The sequence below is a fragment of the Phodopus roborovskii genome, unplaced genomic scaffold (genome assembly GCF_943737965.1).
Source record: "Phodopus roborovskii unplaced genomic scaffold, PHOROB, whole genome shotgun sequence".
NCBI lineage: Eukaryota > Metazoa > Chordata > Mammalia > Rodentia > Cricetidae > Phodopus > Phodopus roborovskii.
Window position 1 is genome coordinate 72,345,355 of NW_026126418.1, and position 21,889 is coordinate 72,367,243.

Genomic DNA, 21,889 nt, shown 5'->3' on the forward strand with positions numbered 1-21,889 from the left:
TTCCGACAGCCCCCCCACAGATCGCCAGCAGTGCCTCCGTCATTCGTGTCTTGGAGGGACAGCCTGTGTCCCTGACCTGTGTCATCCTGGCCGGGAGGCCCCTCCCTGAGAGACGCTGGCTCAAGACTGGCCGGCCTGTGAGTGCTGGGCTTGTGTCCTGCATGGCTGGTATCTGTGGTCCTCTAATGTTCTGCCATCTCCCTACTTGCTGCCCAGCGAGAGGGTCTGAGGAGAGCAGATTCAGGGATGGGTCTGAGAAGAGAAAAGACGGTGTTTCTGAGGAGAGAGGATGGGGAGAGAGGATCTGCTGTGTTCTCAGGAAGAGCTGTGCCCTGTGTGGTTTAGCTCACAGCACAACATGTGGGGCCATTTCTTCAGTTCATGGCACAGGGCTGTCTACACCGTCCCCTCGTGCCTTTGCTCAGCCTTGCCTCTGTCCTCACTCTTGGAGCCTCTGTGCCCTTGGGACTATAAGTGATTCTCCTCACTCCATGTTCATCTAAAACCAGCAGATGGGAAGCTTCCGAGAGATGCCGGTGTTTGTTTGCACTTTCTGTTCCTCTTGCCTTGCTCCTGGCCTGACCCAGCCACCAGGCTGCAGGGACACCTCCAACAACACTGCCAGGACTACCTGCCCCCTGCAGCCTCAAGCATTTCTAAGCATCTCACCACCCCGCCACCCCATCTCATCTTAACTATCTCCCATCCAGGCTAGATGATCGTATGTGTACGCTAGCTCGTGCTGTCCCTGCCATCCAAACACCAGTCCAGCCACGCTGCTTATCCTCTTCCCTGTGCTGGGCTAATGGCAGAGCATGTGGTACAAAAGTGGCTGCTGCCTATGGCTCTCATCTTCTACCCCATCACACCTTGCTGGGGAGAAATGACTGTCAGTTCCCCATTTTACAGCTAGGAAAACTGAGGCTTAGAGACATTAAGCCTCATGCTAAAATCAAATAACTAGTAGGTGGCCAAGCCAGACTTGAACTCTGTGGCCACACTTCAAAACTTCAGAGGCATGAGCCTGTGGGCCACATGTGGTCCAAGTTCTGTTTAGTTCTAAATAAAGTTTCGTTGAAACACAGCCCCTCACAATAGTCTATATGCACTAAATTGGGCAGTTGACACAGAGATCACATAGCCCAAAATAGTCCACTTCTGATGCTTGACACAGAAACTTTGCCAGTCCCATTTCAAGTCCCAGGTAGAGCATCACCCCTCCCATGCCCTGGCTCCCCAACTTAAGACGGTCTCCCATGGTGTCCCTCTACTGTGGATGTATTTTGGAGTCTCTTTGGGGGTTTGTTGTTTATCCTGGCCTCAACTTCACCAGTGAAATCAGAGCCTCTGAGGACAGTGATCATGCTACTCTATGCGTACTTTAAAAACTCCCCACAGTTTTCAGTGTGCAGGCACATTTGTGAGCCACACTGCAGAGTGGCATTAAAGGCTTCCTCGGCTAACTTGAACCTCCCTAGCTCCCTCCCTCCTTTCCCCCTTCTTGTTTCCTCCCTCCCTCCCTCCCTCCCTCCCTCCCTCCCTCCCTCCCTCCCTCCCTCCCTCCCTCCCTCCCTCCCTCCCTCTGTCCTTCCTTCCTTCCCCTACTGGGCTCTTAGCAGTTGCAGCTCTGTGGATCCAGGTGGCACACAGAGAGCTCTAGAGACATATGGGCTTGACCCAGACAACCTTTAGCCCCACTACCTCCTCTGCTACCTATGCAGTCAAATATGGCTGTGCAGCTGCCAGGAGTATGGGACAAGGTGGGCCTCTGTGCACTCTGAATGTTTGCATCGCTGCAGTCTCTGCTTGAAATTCATGTCTTCTCTCTCTTGGGGCCTTGGTGGCATGGAAGGGCTGCTACTGCCCCACAGCCTGAGATCTCTGCCCCAACTCTTCATTGTCCTTACTAACTCTCACAGGACGGCTTTGGGTTAGGCCAGTGGCCCTGGCCCTCATACCTACCTGACCAGATGCTGAGGGAGAGGAGTGACCACACGGGTGGGGCCCACCTTACCCTGTTGATCTCAGGAGATGATGAGTCTCAGAGAAGGGAGGACTGGGAGGCTACACTTTCGCCCCACCAGGCTCTCCTACCAGCCCTGGTCCCTGGCCTTTTGGTCTCGTGTACCCCATAGGCCTGGGGGGGGGGCAGAAAAGCGCCCGGGGGTGGCTCCTGCTCATCTAAGTGCCGACCTCATCCACGCTCCTGTCTCTGTCTTCACCAGCTCCCTCCAGGAAGCCGGCATGTTATTCGTGCTGATGGTAGCCTTCACCTTGACCGGGCCCTACAAGAGGATGCTGGGAGATACAGCTGTGAGGCCACCAATGTGGCCGGCTCTCAGCACCGAGACGTGGAGTTGGTGGTCCAGGGTGAGTCCTGGATCCCAAGATGGTGGCAACAGGCTGAGGGAAGGCACTTGAGACAACTTGATCTTGAACACTTTTGTTTGGAAATTTTGTGAAAATAGCATGTCTTTACTGTAGAGAGATTAGTGTTGACATATTCCCATGTTGTCAGTAGATAAAATACCAGTTATATCTTTTCATACTTCATGTGTTCCCTGTCTGCAGCTATCCCTTGGTATCCATGGTGAAATGGTTTCCAAATACCCTGTGCTTAATAAATCTGGACACACTCAAGTCCCACATTGGAATGAATGGTATCTGAGCCAGGCATGTGGCTCAGTTGGTAGAGTGCTCGTCTGGCACGCACAAGGTCCTGGGTTCCATTTCACATAAAGTACCACATAAAGCTGGTGTGGTGATGATGTGCACCAGTAACCCCAGCTCTTGAAGATGGGGGCAAGAGGGTCAGAGACTCAAAGTCATATTCAGCTACATAGTAAGTTAGAGGCTAGCCTAGGCTACGGGAAAACTTAGGTAGGATTTGCATAGGAACTGCACACATTCCCTATAGACTCTAGGTGCCTGTAGACTTCTAATGCATAATAGAATGGAGACATTGCAAATGATCATTATACTTTATTTACAAGGGAAAAATATGGTTTTCAGTTAAAGTATTTTTCTGAATATTTTCCTTCTAAGATTAGTTGAATGTGTGTAGGAATACAGAACTAACTTCACATAGATAATTTATGTTTAGAACAGTCATATACAACCAGAGAATATATATACATTATGCATAGCACATGAACATTTTCATATGTTTTGTTATTGTTTGCTTGTAACTGGGTCTCTCTATGTAGCCCTGGATAGCCTTGAACTTGCTATATAGACCAGGCAAGCTTCAAACGAAAAGACATCCACTTGTCCCTGCCTCCAGAGTGCAGAGATTAGTGAACCAACCATACCTGTCTCTTCATTTGTTCTTTGTAGGCAAATATAGGCAAATCCACAAGAGCTTGTTAAAGAGGGGATTTAGGATTTATTAGAAAGCACTCACGAATGCACAACATGGTGGGCAGTCTCCGTGGTCATCTGTTCTGCCCCGGGGGGTGGGGGTGGACCAGCAGTAAGATCTGCAACCACCACACAAGAGAGTGAGCAACACCCCCCTCCTTTAAAGGGATCATGTTGGCAGACAAGAAGCTCCACCCTAAGGCCGTTACCCCAAGTCTATTGGCAGAATGAATTCCCACAACAGTTCTTTATGAGTATTATATATACATTCTCTTTGTAGCTATCTCCTACCTATCATTTTCTTGCAAATCCATGTATTTACTTGTGTGTGTGTGTGTGCATCTGTGTGACCATGTGTGTAGAGGCCAAAACTGATCTTCATATCACTATCTCACTATCACATTTGTTTATGTATTTGTGTTTGTGCGTGCATGCACATGCACACCGCAGCATGTGTGTGGAGGTCAGAGGACAACTTGAGGAAATAGGTTCTGTCATTCTACCATGTGGGTACCGGGAATACGGTTCAGGCCATCTGTTGTGGTAGCAGGCACCTTTATGCACTGAGCCATTGCACAGCCCACTCATCACATTGTTTTTTGAGACAGGGCCTCTAACTGATCCCAGAGTTCACTGATTGCCTAGACTAGCCAGCCAGCTCTAGGCTCTACCTCCTCCACCACCCCCACCCCCACTCCACCACCTCCTGCCCCATGAATTATACATGTGCCCAGCTATGGCCAGCTTTTATGTGGGGGCTAAGATCCTACCTCAGGAGGTCTTTAATGACCAAGCCATTGCCCCCACAAACCTAATAGAATAAACAAACCCGTGGTCATGTCTACTGTTGTCACATGCTCCTGGGACAATACGTCATGGCTGTGCCCCTTCACTCCTGGCTTCAGAGGAATCAGTGTAGAACCTGTTAATCCCTATTTGGATGAGCTGTGATGGTCTTTCAGTGTCCCCATCTCACCTGTGGGCATGTGTCCCTGTACAGCATGGACATGACCAATCAATGCATTCTGTGTTTCAAGTCTCAGATGGTGGCACATCAGCTCACCCAACCAAGCACCACTGGCTCTAAGATGAGGAGATAAATAGGGGTGTATTTGTGGTCTGCCTGGGATATTCTCTTTCCATGACACTTCTTGTGTGAAACTGGGGGCGGGGGAGGTGAGCAGGAAGAAACAGGCCTCCTCAGGTGAGAGAAGAGAGCCAAACCCATCAGGAGGTGGGGTGGGGAAGTCTCAGCATGGTGTCTCTGCAGTCAGAGTCTGCAGATCAAAATCCTGCTGAAGCTGGAACTGGAGCCCATGACAGGCCTCAGTTAGGAAACACACTAGACTCGTGTGTTTCCACTACACACATACACACACACACACACAAACACACACACACACAGAGTGCCTAGAGGCGGTAGCTGTGACACTGGTGTGGTCTAGCCTGGTCTCTTGGCTTCATCGTGTTCATTCCACACATACCACTCATCTGCTGGAGTGCAGGGAAGGCCTTCTGACGTACTCCCTGAACCTCCCGGCTCTTGGCTTCTGGTTCCCTCATGACCTCTTTGTGAATCCAGAGGGCTCCCAGGATGCCTTTGGCACCTGTTTCTAAGTTCTCCCTTGTCCTGTGAATGTTGTTTTCTGCTGTTTCTCATCAGCCTGTCCCCAACACCATGAGCAGGGAATCAGAGTCAGTTAAGCTTTCTGGCACATCCAGGAATCCGGGGACTGGAAGATTAAGTGATTTACACAAAGTTCTGAGCAGAGAGACTGCACAGCTGTTCCCAGCACAGGCAGCCTGTGTCTGGATGGATTCAATGACCAGCAGCCATGTGGCCACAGATACTGAGCCAATTTTCTTCTCCTGCTGAATTTCATTTCGATATTAGACCAACAGAAGGTTGGTTAACCCCAACGTTTTCTAGTATTGAATACAATGGTGGAAAACACATTCATGGACAGAACCCATTCTAAAATTTTTTTGTGCCCCCTCCCCTGCCTTCTATTTTTGAGACAGAGTCTTACTATGTATCCCTGATGACCTATGTAGACCACAGAGACTCACCTGCTTCTGACTCCCAAATGCTGGAATTAAAGATGTGCACCACCATGCTTGGCTTAGAGCTTTCTCTTTTATTTTTTTATTGTGTGGACTATGCATGTACACTTGTGTGTGTGCACTTAGAAGTCAGAGGCTAACTCTGACTATCTCCCTCCATCTCTTCCCAGCTGCCCAGAAACTCCTAGCTCCTCCCAAGCACATCATGGGTGCTGGGGACTGAGCTGGGGTCCTTGTGCCTATACACCAAGCCCTGCACAGACTGAACATCTCCCCGGTCCCTTTCTTTCTTCTCCTTCTCTCCCTCTCTCCATCCTCCCCCTCCCCCTTTCTTCCCTTCTTTCTAGTGGTAAGGATGGAACCCCATGGATGTGTCTGTCTGAAAAGCACTTTGGTACCAAGCTATATCCCTAACCTCTTACTTGTTTTAATTTTACTTTGAGACAGGGTCTCACCTTATTGCCCAGGCAGGCCTGGGACTTAGGATCCTTCTGCCTCAGCCTCTCCAAGGTAGCTGGGATCAGACTAGGGTACTGTTTTGTTTGATTTTTTTTATGGATTTCACAGGAAAATTGAACAGATATGCAAAAACATCCCATGTATTCCTGATTTATAATAGTTTAAAAATTGGTCTGTTTATAAAAGTGCCACCTAGGATCCATCCAACTGCCACTCACTATGTCACCACGGAAGGGGTACCAGCCTCCCTCCCCTGCACGGCCTCAGGTGTTCCCACCCCCACCATCACCTGGACCAAGGTAGGCAGAACCTGTAAACTTGAGGGGAAGCCAGAGAGGTCAACCTGGTACATAGTATGAACCCTGATGTTGTCACCACGATTCTGCCTTAGGAAACCAACACCCTGACTACCAGAGGTCACTACAATGTGAGCAGGGATGGTACCCTGATCATCATCCAGCCATCTCCCCACGATGCAGGCGCCTATGTGTGCACAGCCACCAATAGTGTGGGCTTCTCCAGCCAGGAGATGTGGCTGTCTGTTAATAGTGAGTAATAAGACCTGATGTGAGAGCGGGTTCATTCAGCCTTCTACGACCATCTGAGGCACAGTGTCAAGCCCTCAAAAGACACAGGCCCCATCCATCCTGGTAGCCCCCTCATCTGCCTCTCTCCCCACCCTTCTATGCCCCCAGACCCTCTGCCTCCTTTTTTCTTTTGAAGTTCTAACCTGCCTCAGGGCCTTTAAATGTGAGTTCCTGCTAGTGAACTTCTTCCTCTTGGACCAACCAGCTTCTTTCATGTATCAGAGCCCACGGTGGATCAAACCACCTTGTTGTAAACCCTGGGTGGACCGTCCCCTTAGTAGCATCCATGACTGGGATTAATCAGTTGCAGACTGCTCAGTTGGGTCCTAGTGTTTCTTTCAGACTCTAAATGCTGCTAGGACAGGGGCGTGGCCCTTCCCCCACCATTCCCCTCAGATCTGGGCCTTCAGGGACTGAGTCTGCAGCAGAGAGATGATGCACAGGCTGATTGGTTTTTGTTATATACTTTTAGATGTAGTTTTTTATGTCAAAAAATAGGGATTTGGGGGTGTAGCTCACTTGGTAGAATGCTTGTCTACCATGCATGAGGCCTTGGTCCCACCTCCAGCAAAACATTAAAAACCAATCTGCCAGGTTTTAGACCTAGAACTTGGGAGGAAGAGGCAGGTGATCTCTGCAAGTTCAAGGCCAGCCTGGTCTACATAATGAGTTCTAGGACAGCCTGAGCTGTCTTAAAAACAAAACAAAACTGAGTGTGACAGTACACACCTGTAATCCCAGTCTTCAGGAGGAAGAGGCTGGAGGATCAGGAGTTTAAGGTCATCTTAATTCCAGCCTCCATTGGACCCTACCTCAAAAAGAATAATAAGGGGGATTTACTGTCAGAACTATTGATGTCACATACACAGGAGGCCATGGTGGTATTCAAATGTCCCACGGTATGACATTTTTCCTACCAAATTCCTGTAGTGTATGTGTTCTGGGCAAGCTGTGGGGTGGGGTGGGGTGGGGTGGGTACTGGGGTAGCCTCTTCCATCAGGAGTTTTGGCCTAATAGAGAAATGATGTGCACAGATCATCCTAAATCTCCCTCTGGTGAGGAGCCAGGGAGAGTTCATGCTCCATTCTGTGACTCATGTCCTGGGAATGAAAAGGTTGACCCATGGGATGATGGATGGTCTAGCAGGTGATAAACCTGTGGTTTCAATTGTAGTGAACTTTGGCCTCACTCGCCCTTTGGACCTCCCAAAGGTCAAGGTGACTTCACCCTCTGCTAGCCTCTCTCTGTGTTCTCCCTCTCTGTTTACTTCTCCCCACAGCCCAGCCCAGGATCAAGATGAATGAGCCCCAGGCTATGGATGCCCCCCTGAGAGTCACAGTCAAGGCTGGTGAAGAGGTGACCCTGGACTGTGAGGCCCAAGGCTCTCCAACCCCACTGGTCACCTGGACCAAGGACACCCGCCCTCTGCTGTCTGCCGCCAACAGGTACCCAGCCTTAGCATGTGGGGCTAGGAAGGGGCCAAGCCTGGTTCGGAGGGAGACTGATCTTAAAGTGGTTATGACCCAAGCAGGTGCATGTGACCTTAAGGACATTCAGGGAAGCCTTGAGGGCTTCTGCAAATGTGGCTCGTGAACTGCAGGCTTGAGCTTGTGTGTCCCAGGTCCCCAGGGTCACCTTGCTTCTCATTTTCCCAGTGACCGTTGCTTTCTGAGCTCCACCAAGCTGCTGACGGTCCCTGGGGTAGGGTGATACTCTCAGGGTTACTGGACTAGGAAAGCCAGAACTAGGGTGGGAGATACAGCCTGACCAAGACAGTTGCCTCCACAGCTATTCTTGGAGCTAGACTTGGAGCTACTCTGGTGGCTTGCCTCCACTTCTCACTGGGGACCTTGTAAGGGACTGCTGGTGGCACAGAATGCTGGTGCAGAAGGGGCTGTGGGGCACTAGTTCCAGAGAGTAAGTGCCCCTCAAATTCCTGGAGTCCCTGACCTGGGGTGGAGGAGGGGCACCACAGCTGAGGCTGTGACATCAGTCCTGGCAAAAATCTTTGAGACAGTTCAGACTGAGAAGGCCTCCAGCAGCCGGCTCCACCCCCGCCGCCCCCATGTGTCCCTCAGAACATCTGCTTGCTGACTCCTTCCAAAGCTTGCAGCCGTGTGTGCCTGAATACATATGGAACATAGAGAGCTGGCCCTGGGTGGACTCTGCAGTGTCCCCGGGTTTGAACCCTAATGGGATGAGAGCGCCATGGCGGGAGGGCGGAATTGGAGAGCCTACATCTCTCCCACAGAAAGGCTAGTGTTTGCTCCTTTCGGGGTGGTGGCCGTGGCCTGTTTGTTTATGGCTTGTTACTGAAGTGGGAAGCACATTCCAGTTGTTCACTCCTCCACCCTGATGCGCTAATGGATCAACAGGGAGCCGTAAATTTCCCAGAGTCTTCTGAGCAATAGTGATCATAGAGCATGTTTCTCTTCCTTTGCTTTTACTGGCATCCTTCTAGAAGGTTCCCACTGCTTCTCTGTGGATTTGGGGTTCTGGGGGTTTATCTCCAGGGGTCCTCAGTGTGCCCAGGATTGGGGTGAGGAGAGCTTAGGCCTGGGAAGAAACTATAGATGTTCCTGGTCCTGTACTGACTGGGGGAACACAGGTGACCACCGGCTGCTCTCTGCTGTCTTTGACATCTGTAAAGTGGGCATTCTGTAGATCCTGCTCTCTTGTGTGATGGGATGGATGTGGGATGCTTGGGTGTTGTAGGTGGTGAAAGCCATTCACTTTATACCTCTTTCCTGCTGCCACTGGTCACAGGCACCCTGAGCAGCACCAGCAGCTTTCAAACAGTTGTCACACTGAGGCCAGAAAGACAGCACAGCAGTCTAGAGCACACACTGCTCTTTCAGAGGATCCAAGTTCAGTTCCCAGCACCCAGATTAGGTAATTTGCAAGCTCCTGTTGAGGATCAATGCCCCCTGCTGGCCTTTTTAGGCACTGCACTTGGACACATGGACACACACACAATTGAAAGTAGTAAAATTAATCCTCTAGAAAGTTACCATCCTGGGTCCAAAGAGATGGCTCATTGACTAAAGGAGCTTGCTGCCAGGTCTCATGCCAAAGTTTAATCCCTGGGACCCATGTGGTGGAAGCAGGGAACCAACTCTCTCTGACCTACATACATGCACCATGACATGTACTTACAGAAATACACATGCATGTGCGTGCACACACACACACACACACACACACACACACACACACACACACACGGTCAATAAATAAATAAAATTCATTTAAAAGTTGTTTTAAGTTAGACTATCCTGAACCTACAGAGATGGGCCAGTGGGTAAAATGTCTGCATGAGGGCCTGAATTGATCCTCAGCACCAAGCCAGACATGGTGGCTGGAGACTGGTCCCAGTGCTTGGGCTGAGGCAGAGACAGGAAGATCCCTGGGACTCACTAGCCACTCAAGCTGAATCAGTGGGCCAGGCTCAGTGACAGTCAGTTCAAAACATAAGGTGGAGAGTAGCAGACAAAGACTGGCCTCTGGACTGCACATCTCTCATCTGACCGTGTCCATTGTCTTTTGAATTGGCCCCTGGCTAGCTTTTGGGAGCTCCCTTCTAATACAGGACAACTCATGTCTTCCACTTGTCCAATTCAGTGGGTTTTGTTTTTAGTAAACTCACAATCGTGTAGTGATCACCACACTCAGTTCTAGAGCATTTCTGCTACTCTCTCCACTAGCTAATGCCATACAGGTGTTGTTTGTATGTCTCTGGGCAATCATTTAGTGCCTCCGTTCTTTTAATTACATCTTAAACAAACAAGACATGTGTGTTTGGAGTTCTTCGGGCTTTCTTGGAGCCCAAAGCTGAGTGTGAGTCCAAAGTGCAGCCACTCGCAGACACAGAGCACAGCCCCCCTGCTCCACCCCCACAGGCATTCAGCCACAAAATAGAGATTGGTAAGCCTCACGGGACACACAGCAACTGAAGGTCCCAGAGTCAAGAACCTGCTGTCTGTGGCCTACTCCAGATCTCCCCACTCAGTTCTGTCTACTCCTTCTCTTTGGCCTCCTGCTCCTTCTCGGAGGAGCCCCAAGGCTCAGGTTCCAGACCCTATGTAGGAACCAAAGAGTTCATTCACTTCCTACCATGAGCTGAAGGTGTCTGGCTGCCTCAGGTGGCTCCTCCTCTGTTCTCCAGTGTTCTCCCTCCCCTGTGCCAAGCCTGGCCTACAGGTCTCAGCTCCAGAGTGGTTTTGCCTTGCCTCAGCATCCCTGGTAAACCTATGAAAGAGGCTGATTGGAGTTGGAGTTAGGATATGCTGAGCCTGAATGGCCTCTTCTATCCCAGTTTGGCCAAGAGTGGTAGGCCCAGCCAGCAGGCCACCCCAGAGCTGGGCGCGGTGTATGGTGTCATGCAAGGGCCACAGAGGAGGAGAGGGAACCAGGGGCTGGGGGAGGGGGGACTAAACGAGATCTTCCTCCTCTCAGGGCTGGACATACAGGGACAGCACACTCAGATAAACACACTCAGATGCACACAGAGAGATGAGACACATGCACACGCACACACGTGTGCATCAGGCCCCTGGGTCCAGGCCAGGCCACTGCTTCTCCCAAGCACCTGGAAAATAATATTCTGAACTTGGGGGTGTCTTCAACACCTTCCAAGTCAGAGAGATTCCTGGAGGAAGTGAGCTCCAGAGATTGGAGAGACCAAGAGACCCCGACTCCCCCTCCTTTTTGAGGGCTTCATGCACACACCATGCTCCTATATGAATTTGGTGGTTTGTCTTCTTCCCTGGACATTGGGTTCTTTCTTGCATGGCCGAATGCCTGGTGCTTCTGGTCCACTCCTGCTAATGTGTCTATATGCTATCTCAGAGGGCGAGACTGCATCCAGCCTGCCTGGAGTTACTAAGCGCCATTCCTCTGTTTGGGGCATACACTTCTCCACCAGTTTCACTGTTATAAATGGGGCTGCTGGGTGTCTCTGTTCACATGCTCCTCTCTGTCTCCTGGGTCACCTCCTTGGGGAACTGGGGCCCCAGGGCAAGCAGCTAAGGACAGGATTAGGGAATGGTCTTTGGCTGTCTGATCTCACAGTCCTGGAACTGTTGTTTTCGCAGAAGCTTCCTCGTCACCAATGCAAAACTAAAACGGGCTGTGTGGATTGGGAACAGCTCATACCAGCTCTGGGACAGCTCAGATTTGACACTGAAGGGCCTGGAGGACCCTGCCCAGAGTTACCCAACTTTTTGGTGAACTCAAACAAGATCCATCTCTTCCTTAGGCCTCAGTCTTCCCATCTGAGATGTGAAAGGGTCCAGCGGGTGATGGTGGCCAGAGAGCATCTTTCTCCTCGGCTGGGATGCTGGGTTGGGGCGTGTTGCTAAGCAACAATGTTTAATGTTTGTTTTGGGATTCTGCTGTGGAGTGGGGGCAGCTGGAAGTGCTCCTGGCTTCTATTCCTGCTCCTGAGGCATCAAGCCAGGGACCCACACAGGGCCAGATCCCCAATTCCAAAAGGGGAGTGGTAGTGAGGGGACACAGCAGCTCCAAGCTTCCAGTTGTCACGATCTCTTTGAGTTCTCTGCCCACTCCCTAGGACCCTACAGGACAGCCAGCCCACCCACCAGTCTCCTTATGGGGGCAGACTAATGAGAACCAGTGGTTGAGTACAGACTGCCTAGGGGCCTGCTGTGGGGTCTCTGCCTTGGTGGAACCTGAGATCTAGTGTTGGTGGCTAGTCTGCTGGCTCCAAAGTCTGGCAGTCAACTTACCATGACCAGTGGCTCCCTTTGTTAACCAAACTTCAGACCCAAAACTTGTGGTCACCATGCAGTGATGGGGACACACAGTGTCAGGATCTGAGGGCAGGTGCTACTGTTCCTGGCCAGCTGAGTGGCATGGGCAACAGAGCTTGTCACTTTGACCTCTGCCTTGCTAAACATGGTGGTGGTGCCTATGGGAACTCTGTCCTCAGGCCTGGCTAGGGAGCATCAAATAAGAAGGCACCTAGCAAGTGCTCAACTGTGTAGACATATACAGGAAACACACAACAGTTGGCAGCCATCGCTGGCATCAACACCATCCCTGTTATCACCATGAGCAGCCTAAGTTTTCATTATCTAGTGGCCATTGGGCAGCCCCCTTCTCATGTTGCTCCCCTTCCCCCAACTCCATTCATGCCCCTTTCCTCAGTTTCTCCATCTTAGCTTTTCCACCTGTGACTTCCTGATGAGGGATTGCCACTAGGCTAAAAGGGTTCCTCATCCTTGGCTTAGAGATGTCCTGGCCCAACGGACATGGCTACACACACCAGCACATAGTAGGTATATGCTGGGAAGTGTGGACTGTGGACAGGGTAGCCTTTCCAGCCTCCAGCCCTTCTGTGTGCCCCTTTGATAAGGTAGAAAGTGACCTTTCATTCCACAATGGCAGGGACCAGAGCAGACAAGCGCCAAGACTCAGTAGCCCAAGAAGAGGAACACAGACAGTCCAGTCACCAGGAACCCAGGGACACTCCCACTGAACGAATAAATAACAAATGAGCAAGCCTAGGTTCTGAAGCTTTAGCCTGTCTGGGAGTGTCTGGGGAAGCTTCACAGAGGAGCTGGAACCCGCGCTACCCAGGGGCAACACAACTGTATTGAGATTATGGGACAGGGGATTGTGTAAGTGAACGTGGGGAGGGAGTGTGTGCTGGGCAGGGGGCAGCTGTAACTTGCTGCCAAATGTTCATGTGCATCTACTGTGTGCCAAAGGTTGGGATACAGTAGAGACCTGGGCATACCTGATTCCTCCCAGACACTGTCATCGACTGTATATATGTTAAATACTCTAGTGGTTTTTGCGAGCCGGCTGAACAGAGGTGCAGGGGGACAAGGCAGGCAGGTGTGAGCTGTGTGTATGCTTCCCATCAGGTGCGTCTTAGTCCAACTGGGTAGATCAGGAGGCTATTGGCCAGCCCTCTGCTTGAGGGAGTGGAGGGTCAGTGGGCCCTTTGCAGGTCCCCCTGCCCAGCATTCTGACATATGTGTGTGTGTGCCTGGCCCCGGACTGCAAGGCCCCAGCCAGATAGACATAATAAACAGGAAACTCCCCTTGAGTCCAAGTGCTCCCTTGGGTGCTGTGAGGAGCCATCTGGCAGCAGAGCCCTGAAGAAGCCCTCCTATTGATGGAGCCCCATCCCCAGCAGCTCGTGCCTTGAAGAGTCTGGCATCCTGTATGGGGGGGGGCGGAGCTGAGTGGGGAAGGGCAGGTGGAAGCTGCCTAGAACTCCCTTCCTTAACCTCAGTCATGTTCAGCCAGAAGCAGACCCAGGACAGTGGCTTTACCTTTTCTCCTAGCCTTGTTGGAAGCTCAAACTGGGTTACTGTAAAGACATTCTCAGTGTAGGAGTCTAGATTGGGTCTGGTGATAAAGGGCCTTGTTGGAGCCCCTGGCAGGCAGGCTCCTTGTATCACAAGCTGGGTAGACCATGGGAGACCACAGAATGGGCTTACCAGTCTAGGGCATGAAGGCAGCCTTCTTGGAGGAAGTGGTACCTGCATAATGGAGGGAAAGCAAGTGCATCCCGGCAGGCGCAGAGCAGAGTGGGTCGAGCCTGCACTTTGAGGGGTTTGACAGGGCCTGGGATGTGGATGGTGAGGGGGGGGATGCTCTGCATAGATCATTCCAGGCCTTAGCAGTGTGCTTGAGTTTTGTCCCTGAAGCTTGATATGGCTACCTCAGCACTGAAGCAAAAACCCACCCTTCTGGGCAGGTTCAGGTCCCTTCAGATAAGCCCGGCTTGCTTATCTGACCCGTGGATCCACAGCTCTTCATTCCTTATGATACAGTGAGCACCCTCAGCTCCCACCTCCACACCCCCCCCCAGCACACACACACACCAACTTTTGCAGGAAATGACTTGTAATTGGTTATAAGGAAGACAGGATGCCAGGGGGCCTGGAACACAGGTCAGATGGTAGAGTGCTTGCTGTTGCCTTACATGTCACCCAAAGCTGTGTAAGATGCCTGCTGCAGACCAGCTAGAATAGTTCTGGGTAGAGGGGCTATCGCCTCGATTTGCCAATGGGTGGATAGTCAAAGTCAGTGCTGACAGCCCTGGGTGTGGTTGGAAACCATGCACCCTGGCAGCTGCATGGAGTGAGGTGGGGGCTCAGGGCTGGCTCCTAAGGATCCCACCAGGGCCCCTGTGATGCCATTCTGCAGAGGTGGATGCTTGGTCTCAGCAGTGAGGGGATGGGGGACCAGGCTGAAGATCTCAGGCCAGCTCTAGGTTGACAATTGACCCTGGGTTCCTCCACCCCTATTCTGGACACTTGTTCCTAGGCTAGTCAGGACCACAGGCTGCAGCCGCCATCCCTTGGAGCCAACACATATGGAGTTGACATCATGTCTGCAGGGCCCCTTGGGGTCCATCCCAGCTGTTTGAGCCTGGCTAGGGTCCTGTAACCTTTTGGGGAGGGACTGGTAAGGTGGGCCAGGTCTAGGAGAGGGTCTGCAAAGTTTCTTCTCATGGGTCCTCAAGAAGCCTCCAGACAGCAACTCCCCAAGAGGCCCGGGGTTGGGAGAGTCTTGGGACTCATACACTGAGGGCTTAGGGCTGGTGGACTTTTCTCTGGAAGCAGAGGGACTCTAACCTCCTGACAACCAGATATGCTGAGGACAAGGGACATTGCCACCAGCTGTAGTGTGGCATGGAGGGTGGGGGGTGTTGTGCCAGAGTCCCAGGGATGCAGGCCCATTTTATAGATGAGGAAATGGAAACCCAGAGAAGTAACATTTGTGTCCTGGGTCACACCGCTAAGTGGGTTGGGAGTGTGAATTGGGACTGCCTCTCTACAGGTGCTAGACTCAGAGGGCCTGACCTTGGCTTTTGGAGGCAGGGGAGGGGCTGGAGTCAAGGCCTGAAGGTAGATGCCTGCCTCAGTCTAGGAGGGCTGCCTGGGGGAGGCAGCTGGTTCATTGGAGGTGGATCTCCAAGCCTTTCTCTGGTGGGGTGGAATGAGAGCTCACTGGGGTTCCTCTCTGCCACAGGTATGACCTCCTCCCGTCAGGCTCCCTGCGCCTGGCACACACCCAGGTGGGTGACGACGGCCACTATGAGTGTACAGCCAGCAACCCTGCAGGGGCCACATCTCGCCACTACACCCTCAGGGTTCAAGGTAGGGCCCATCAGCGGCTGTCTCCCACTCCATCCATGATCCATGCCTTGCCTCTCCCTCCACCTTCGCTCAGACTCCTCAGTGACACACCAGTTGTCCCTCTTCCTGGCTCTGGGCCTGGGGAGGCTGTTGAAGAGGCTCACCCAGAACAGGGCCCAGTGGGGATCAAGAGTAGGGATAAACAAGGAGCAGTGGTTCTAAGGACCTCTCTGTCCAGATGGAGTCAAACAACCTGTGGGCCCAGCTCCAGTTTTGCAAAGGCTCATGGGGTTTAAGGCTCTTCCTGCCAAGAGCACCCGAGGCTCCTTAAAGAGATCCTTTCCAACCCGCTTTGCTTCAGCAACAGGCCTGCTGATGTTTGTGTGGGCTTCTGTTTCCCAGGCATCGCTGCCGCCCCCACTTTGTGACCAAGTTCTGAATTTACACCGATTGTAGTACTGGTCCCCAGCACAGCCCCATTAGGGCTCCCTGGGACAGTCCCATTCCAAAGAAGTCATCCCATGCCAGTCACACACCAGAGCCCTGGGGAGACCCTAAGACAGGACTAAGAATGGCCCAGGCCACCTGCTACTCTCATGGGGCCCACGAGGGAAGGATGGGAAGATAATGAATGTTCCACATTGTTGACAATGACTTGAAATCCATGCTCAAAGCCTGTGGGTAATGGGGAACAGCTGCAAGTGTTCATTCATCTGTGTCCTCCACACTCCAGCTGGGTGGCTAGACACATCATCTGCCCTCACAGCCAAGCACCCCAACCCTTCACAAATGCATGCCAGCCCTGTCCAAATCAGCATCCCATTTTACAGACAAACATGCTGAGGCCTGGGCTGGTGGCAGAAAGCAAAGAATGAAAGGAACGTGGGGGATGCAGGTGATAGCAGATCTGGAAATGGCATAGCTGAATTTGAGCCTGGATCAACATTGCTACAAGCTTTCTGTGTGACCTTAGGCTACTCATTGATCTCTCTGAACCTTGTAAAAGTGAGGCCATGCTAATGCCCAACCTGTAGTCATCAGAAGGGATAGGTAATAGTCAAGTGCTCAGAATGGTGTAGACTGAGGTACGGCAAGGATGGTGGGCATGGGGTAGTGGTTGCAGCAGGGGCATCTCCATGCTTCTGTTCTCCTTTCCAAGCACTGCCAGGAAGCAGGCCGTGGACTAGGTTCCCATGCTGGGGCTTATCTTTGACTGTGTATTAGAAATTGTGCCAATGTCAGGGTTCCTCAGCTTCCCTGATGGCCCAGAGGAGCAGTGTGACCTGGGCTCTACAGATGCTCCTGGCCCACACAGGCTGGGCCTTCTGCAGGCTAGACTCGCAGACTCCCAGACCCAGGGCTGTAGTCTCCAACTCCTTTCATCCGGAAGAAGAAGGGACTCTTTATAAGCCTCAGTTTCTCCATCTTCAAGCTGGGTGTAGCATTCTCCATCCTGCAGGAGGACTCACAGAGTGTAGTGTGGGGAAATACAAACACAGCTCATAGATGCAGCTAGGGGACACTGGGAGTGGATGCTGTCTCACCTCTCTTTCAGCAACAAGGGGAAACTGAGGCCCAGCTGGTGCCACAGAGAACAGAGTGCTATCTCAGGTGTACTGCTCCAACCTGGCTGGGCCATTCTGAGTCAGTCCACCTCCAGTGCCTGATTCCCCATATGCCTGCTACACTGGGGTAGACCAGATAGCACCTCTCAAGTGGCACAGGGCACATTGGTGGGGGTATGGGATAAATGCATTGAGTGCATTCAGGTGTCCAGGTGGAAGCTAGAGCCCACTCTTTGGGGGTGTGGGGAAAGAAGGCCCCATGGTCCACAGCTCTTCCTTGTGCAATGAGGAGGATCTGCCTTAGGTCACCGTGCTCCCCGTGATGATTTTGCTGCTTGCTGGCATTGGGGTTGTAGCATGGGCTGGGGCCCCTCCCTAGGTAACCTACCTTGATGCCTATCCTTGGAACCCCGCCAGTTCCCCCACAGGTACAGCCTGGCCCTCGGGTCCTGAAGGTGCTGGCCGGAGAAGCCCTTGATTTGAACTGTGTGGCTGAGGGCAACCCAGAACCCCAGCTGAGCTGGTTCAAGGATGGGGTGGCCCTGAGGGGTGAGGATCCCCAGGGCTCTGTCCACTTTGCTGCTGTCCAGACCTCTGATGCTGGGCTGTATCGCTGTGAGGCTTCCAACAGCGCTGGCACTGATACCTGGGACCTGGAACTCCGTGTGTTGGGTGAGTCCCCAAGCCCCAGCAAGGGTCCACCACACCTCACCTCCACCCCACGGCCCACACCTCTGAGGTGCTTTGCTTGTCCGGTCCTGAGCAGTAGGTCCTTAGAAACACCATACAGGCTCCCTGATTTGCACAGGTGACCTATGGCCTGTGATCCTAGGGCCTTTCTGCATGGTCAGGGATCAGCTGTCTGACTCTCTCATTTACCACATGGGCAACTCAGTTTCTCACCTGCAAGGTGATCCAGTAATAGGCAAGGCCACAGAATATTCTGGATCAATACTAGCATTTTCACTGTTGGGAACTGGAAGCAAGATGCTGTTGAAAGGATACCCACATGACCCGTGAGACACAGGCCCAGCCTCTGATGCTGGCCTAGGCTGGGGGTTGGGGTTCTGGGAGGAGACTGCCCCTCCCCCTAGCTCGTACTAGAAGGGAACATAAGACCTGAGGGTTATGGACATGCCTTGCTACCCCCCACAGAGCCACCACACTGGGGGGTCGACGAGACCAAAGGCCTGCTGGAACGAGTGGCTGGAGAGAATGCCAGTCTGCCATGTCCTGCCCAAGGTGAGGCTGAGCCCAGGGTGGGGCTAGGAAAGCAAGGACTGGCCTGGATTCCAGAAACTTGACTATATAGTGACTTCCTCGGGTTATAATGGCTATGGAATCACACTGACAATTCTGTAGGAAAGATTTTGCCATTAGTTTCTTTCTATTAGGGTTATCCAGTCCCAGAGAGGTTAGCAATTTGCATAAGGACCCACAGCCAATGTGTGACTCAGTATGGTCTGGTTTGACCCCCAGTCAGCCTGCCTATGAATCCCCATAGTCCTCAGTGTCTAAGAAAGTGACAGCTAGGGCTAAGGGCAGCTCTTGGGCCCTTTTGAATTATAATGGGGGTTATCATATTTCCCCAAAGTTTCCCATAGTGGTTGCAAGCAAGCAAGCAAGCCTTTTCTGGGTTTGCTTTGGGATGGTAATAAGGTTGAGGGTCTAGCTTGCCACCTCAGGGTCAGGTGTCCAGACAGAGCCTAGCTTTGGCCCTTCCTGGAGCCACAGTCTCCTCATTTGCATGGTGGGGGCGCATCAGTTCTTCATAGTGTCACTGCTGTTAGGTCTCAAGGCAGGAGGTGTGAATTGTAACTCCAAAGACCTCACTGCCGCAGTGACCGCCTTCTTGAGCTTGTCTGTGGCTGGCTGGTCAGTGTTCCCACAGGCTGAGAATATGAGGAACAAGAAATGGGTTTTAAAAAAAAAAAGCCAGCAGGAGCCTACACAGCATCCCCAGACTTCAGCAGCAGGGTATCTGGGTGGTCTCTGAACAGCATAAAGAGGCAGGCAGGAGAGGACACTCTGGAGCTGGAAGCCTTGATCATAGTGCCACCTAGTGTTGCACTCTAGAAACAGCAGGCAGGAACACATCATGGGCAAGCCACCAAATCTGGCCTGCTTGCTACTTTAAAGCTGTCCCATAGTGTGATTCACTCATATCTCTCCCGAATTCATCCTTGACCCATCAGCATCCTCACTCAAAGCCCTTCTGGAATGCATCCTCCATGGGCTGGTCCACCCCAGGCTGTATTTGGCCCTTTCCCCAAGGGTGGACAGCAGTGGGCGCTGGGTCTGAGTGCTAAAGGGCAGAACACCAGAACCTGGCACAAGGAAGCCCTTGGGATACTCAGGGACATCATCACCTCTCCTTCATGGCTGGGGTTTGGCCAGAGTGTGGCTGTCCCAAGTTTGATCATACTGTGAAGGGAGGGACGGGACAGACAGAGTCAACATCTCCCACTGCCTGAGTCAGCTCCAGAGGCACAGCAGGCTTGTTCATTCACATAGTACCTAGTATGTGTGAGCCGTGCTGGTGGCTTGGGCACAGCAGGGAACAGTGAAGACCCTGATCCTCAAGGGAGAAGACACTGAGCAATAAAAGCTAAGTGACAGGAGTGTTCTGTGAAATATTTGAAAGTCAACTGGCGGGGAAAGGAGAGCTCAGGGCTGGCAGTAGATGTGTGGGAAGGATACCTGGGCCTCCTGAGAATCAGAAAATGGGTTTGTCCATGTACCTGTGGATGCTCAATATTGAGTAGGGATAGGGGACAAATGCTGGACAAGTGCTCCTCCTCCTGACCTGGGGGTGACACAGAGCCTGAGACCACCCACCACGAAGGTCAATAGCATGTGTAGAGGGGCCACATGAGGGGCTGGTGCTGGCATGGAGGGACTGATGATTTCACAAACCTTGCCAGGGACACCAAAGCCGCAAATCACATGGCGGAGAGGCCCATCCTCGGAGCCCCTGAATGGCCGGGCAGATGTTGCAGTGCTGAATGAAGGGTCACTGTTCCTGTCCTCAGTCTCTCTTGCAGACAGTGGAGAGTACGAGTGTCAGGCCACCAATGAGGTGGGCTCTGCATCCAGGAGGGCGAAGCTTGTGGTCTATGGTAAGCTGAGGCCTTAGAGATGGAGGCTGGGGACAGGTTTGTATCCACCTCCCTCATGGAACCCAGAGCCCAAAAAGATTCCTACAAAGGAGACTATGAACACCTGATCTCTACCTCCCAGTGGCCAGGGTTAGGTCTTGAGGGCACTGCAGAGGACACCTCATTTCATCATCCCACCTCCTCACCCCTACCCGATTGTCCCACCACACACACACACACACACACACACACACACAAAGTTAATAAATAAAATATACCTTCATGATAGCGCAGGGCTCTAGTCTGCCTCTACCCATTGAGCTGAGACTTGTGTACCATCCATCACCAGCAACAAGAACTCCTACCCTGCAGCCAGGGAGCCCAGTGCAGAGTTGGGGGCTTCCCATTAGCTGGGTCTCCACAAGGTCAGGACAGGCTGGGGTGAGCAGGACCTGCTGCTGCTGGGATGAACTGGATCTCTCAGTCTGAACAGCATTCGCGGCTACCTTGTGCCCCCGGTTTGCCATAGAATGACTTCCCTGAGAGGATGGCTATAGACACATCTGAGCCGAGTCTCACTCAGGCCTCACAGGTGTGCCCAGGAGGTGTCAGGAGGGGCTGTGCTGGTCCCTGGGCAAAGCTGCTGTGACCACATGAGATATGTAGGGCCCTCATTGTCAAATCAGGGAGCAACATAGACAAAAGAAGGTGGGTCTTCTGGGGTCTCAGTGACGTGACAGGCTGATGACAGCCTGGGGACCAGGGATGGAGCAGGACGTGGGTGGCCTGTCCTAGCTGACAAGCTTGGACACAATGAGAACCTCTCTTCTGCTTCCCCTTGCTCCCCAAGTGCCCCCCAGCATCCGGGAAGAGGGGAGCATGACCAACGTGTCGGGACTGGCTGGGCAGCCTCTGACGCTGGAGTGTGACACAAACGGCTTTCCAGCCCCCGAGATGGTGTGGCTCAAGGATGGGCAGCTGGTGGGTGTCTCTGTGGGAGGTTGGGATGGGGGTGTTTCTGTGTGTGCTGAGGTGGCATGGGGATGTGACATGTCTTTGGGGGTGCCTGGGTTCGGGGGCAATGGAACTGTGGTCCTGAGAGGACCTCCTGAGAGTCCTCTTGGTGCACTGGGAACTCTCTGGGCTCTGGTCACCAGCCAGCTCCAGCAGCTTCTTGTTCTCTCATTGCTCATACTTACTCCCTCTGGCCTCTTGTCCCCAGATCCCAGAGGCAGGTGACCATCAGCTCCTGGATGGTACCCGGTCCCTTCACTTCCCCAGGATCCAGGAGAGTGATTCTGGTCTCTATACTTGCCGGGCTGAGAACCAGGCCGGGAGTGCCCAGAGGGACTTCAATCTTGCTGTGTTCAGTGAGTGAGGACTCTGTCCCAAACTCCCAAACATGGGTCATCAGGAAGCAAGGGTCACAGAGGGGCCTATCCTCGGGAGCCTACGAAGCATGCCACACAGGGGACAGTGATTTCTGGGTAGTCTTAGCCGCTGAAAAATCTGACAAAAGCAATTTAAGGGGTGAAGGGTTAACCTGGGCCCACAGTTCAAAGGTATGATGATGGGCGTGTCACAGCAGTGGGAGCTTGGGGTGGGGTCTGTCACATCCACAGTCGGGGAGCAGAGAA

General features: G+C 52.4%; 1 protein-coding gene across 1 annotated transcript in view; it reads left to right on the plus strand.

Annotated features, from left to right (window-relative positions):
- The window catches only part of Hmcn2 (hemicentin 2), a 141,821-nt gene that overhangs the window by 45,218 nt on the left and 74,714 nt on the right, over positions 1–21,889 (plus strand). The window contains exons 18-28 of the mRNA XM_051185128.1: positions 10–137; positions 2,226–2,370; positions 6,070–6,182; positions 6,275–6,431; positions 7,750–7,915; positions 15,483–15,610; positions 17,572–17,826; positions 18,310–18,396; positions 20,079–20,273; positions 21,103–21,233; positions 21,475–21,622. Coding sequence (XP_051041085.1) covers positions 10–137; positions 2,226–2,370; positions 6,070–6,182; positions 6,275–6,431; positions 7,750–7,915; positions 15,483–15,610; positions 17,572–17,826; positions 18,310–18,396; positions 20,079–20,273; positions 21,103–21,233; positions 21,475–21,622 — 1,653 coding nt within the window. The remainder of the gene's footprint in view (positions 1–9; positions 138–2,225; positions 2,371–6,069; positions 6,183–6,274; positions 6,432–7,749; positions 7,916–15,482; positions 15,611–17,571; positions 17,827–18,309; positions 18,397–20,078; positions 20,274–21,102; positions 21,234–21,474; positions 21,623–21,889) is intronic.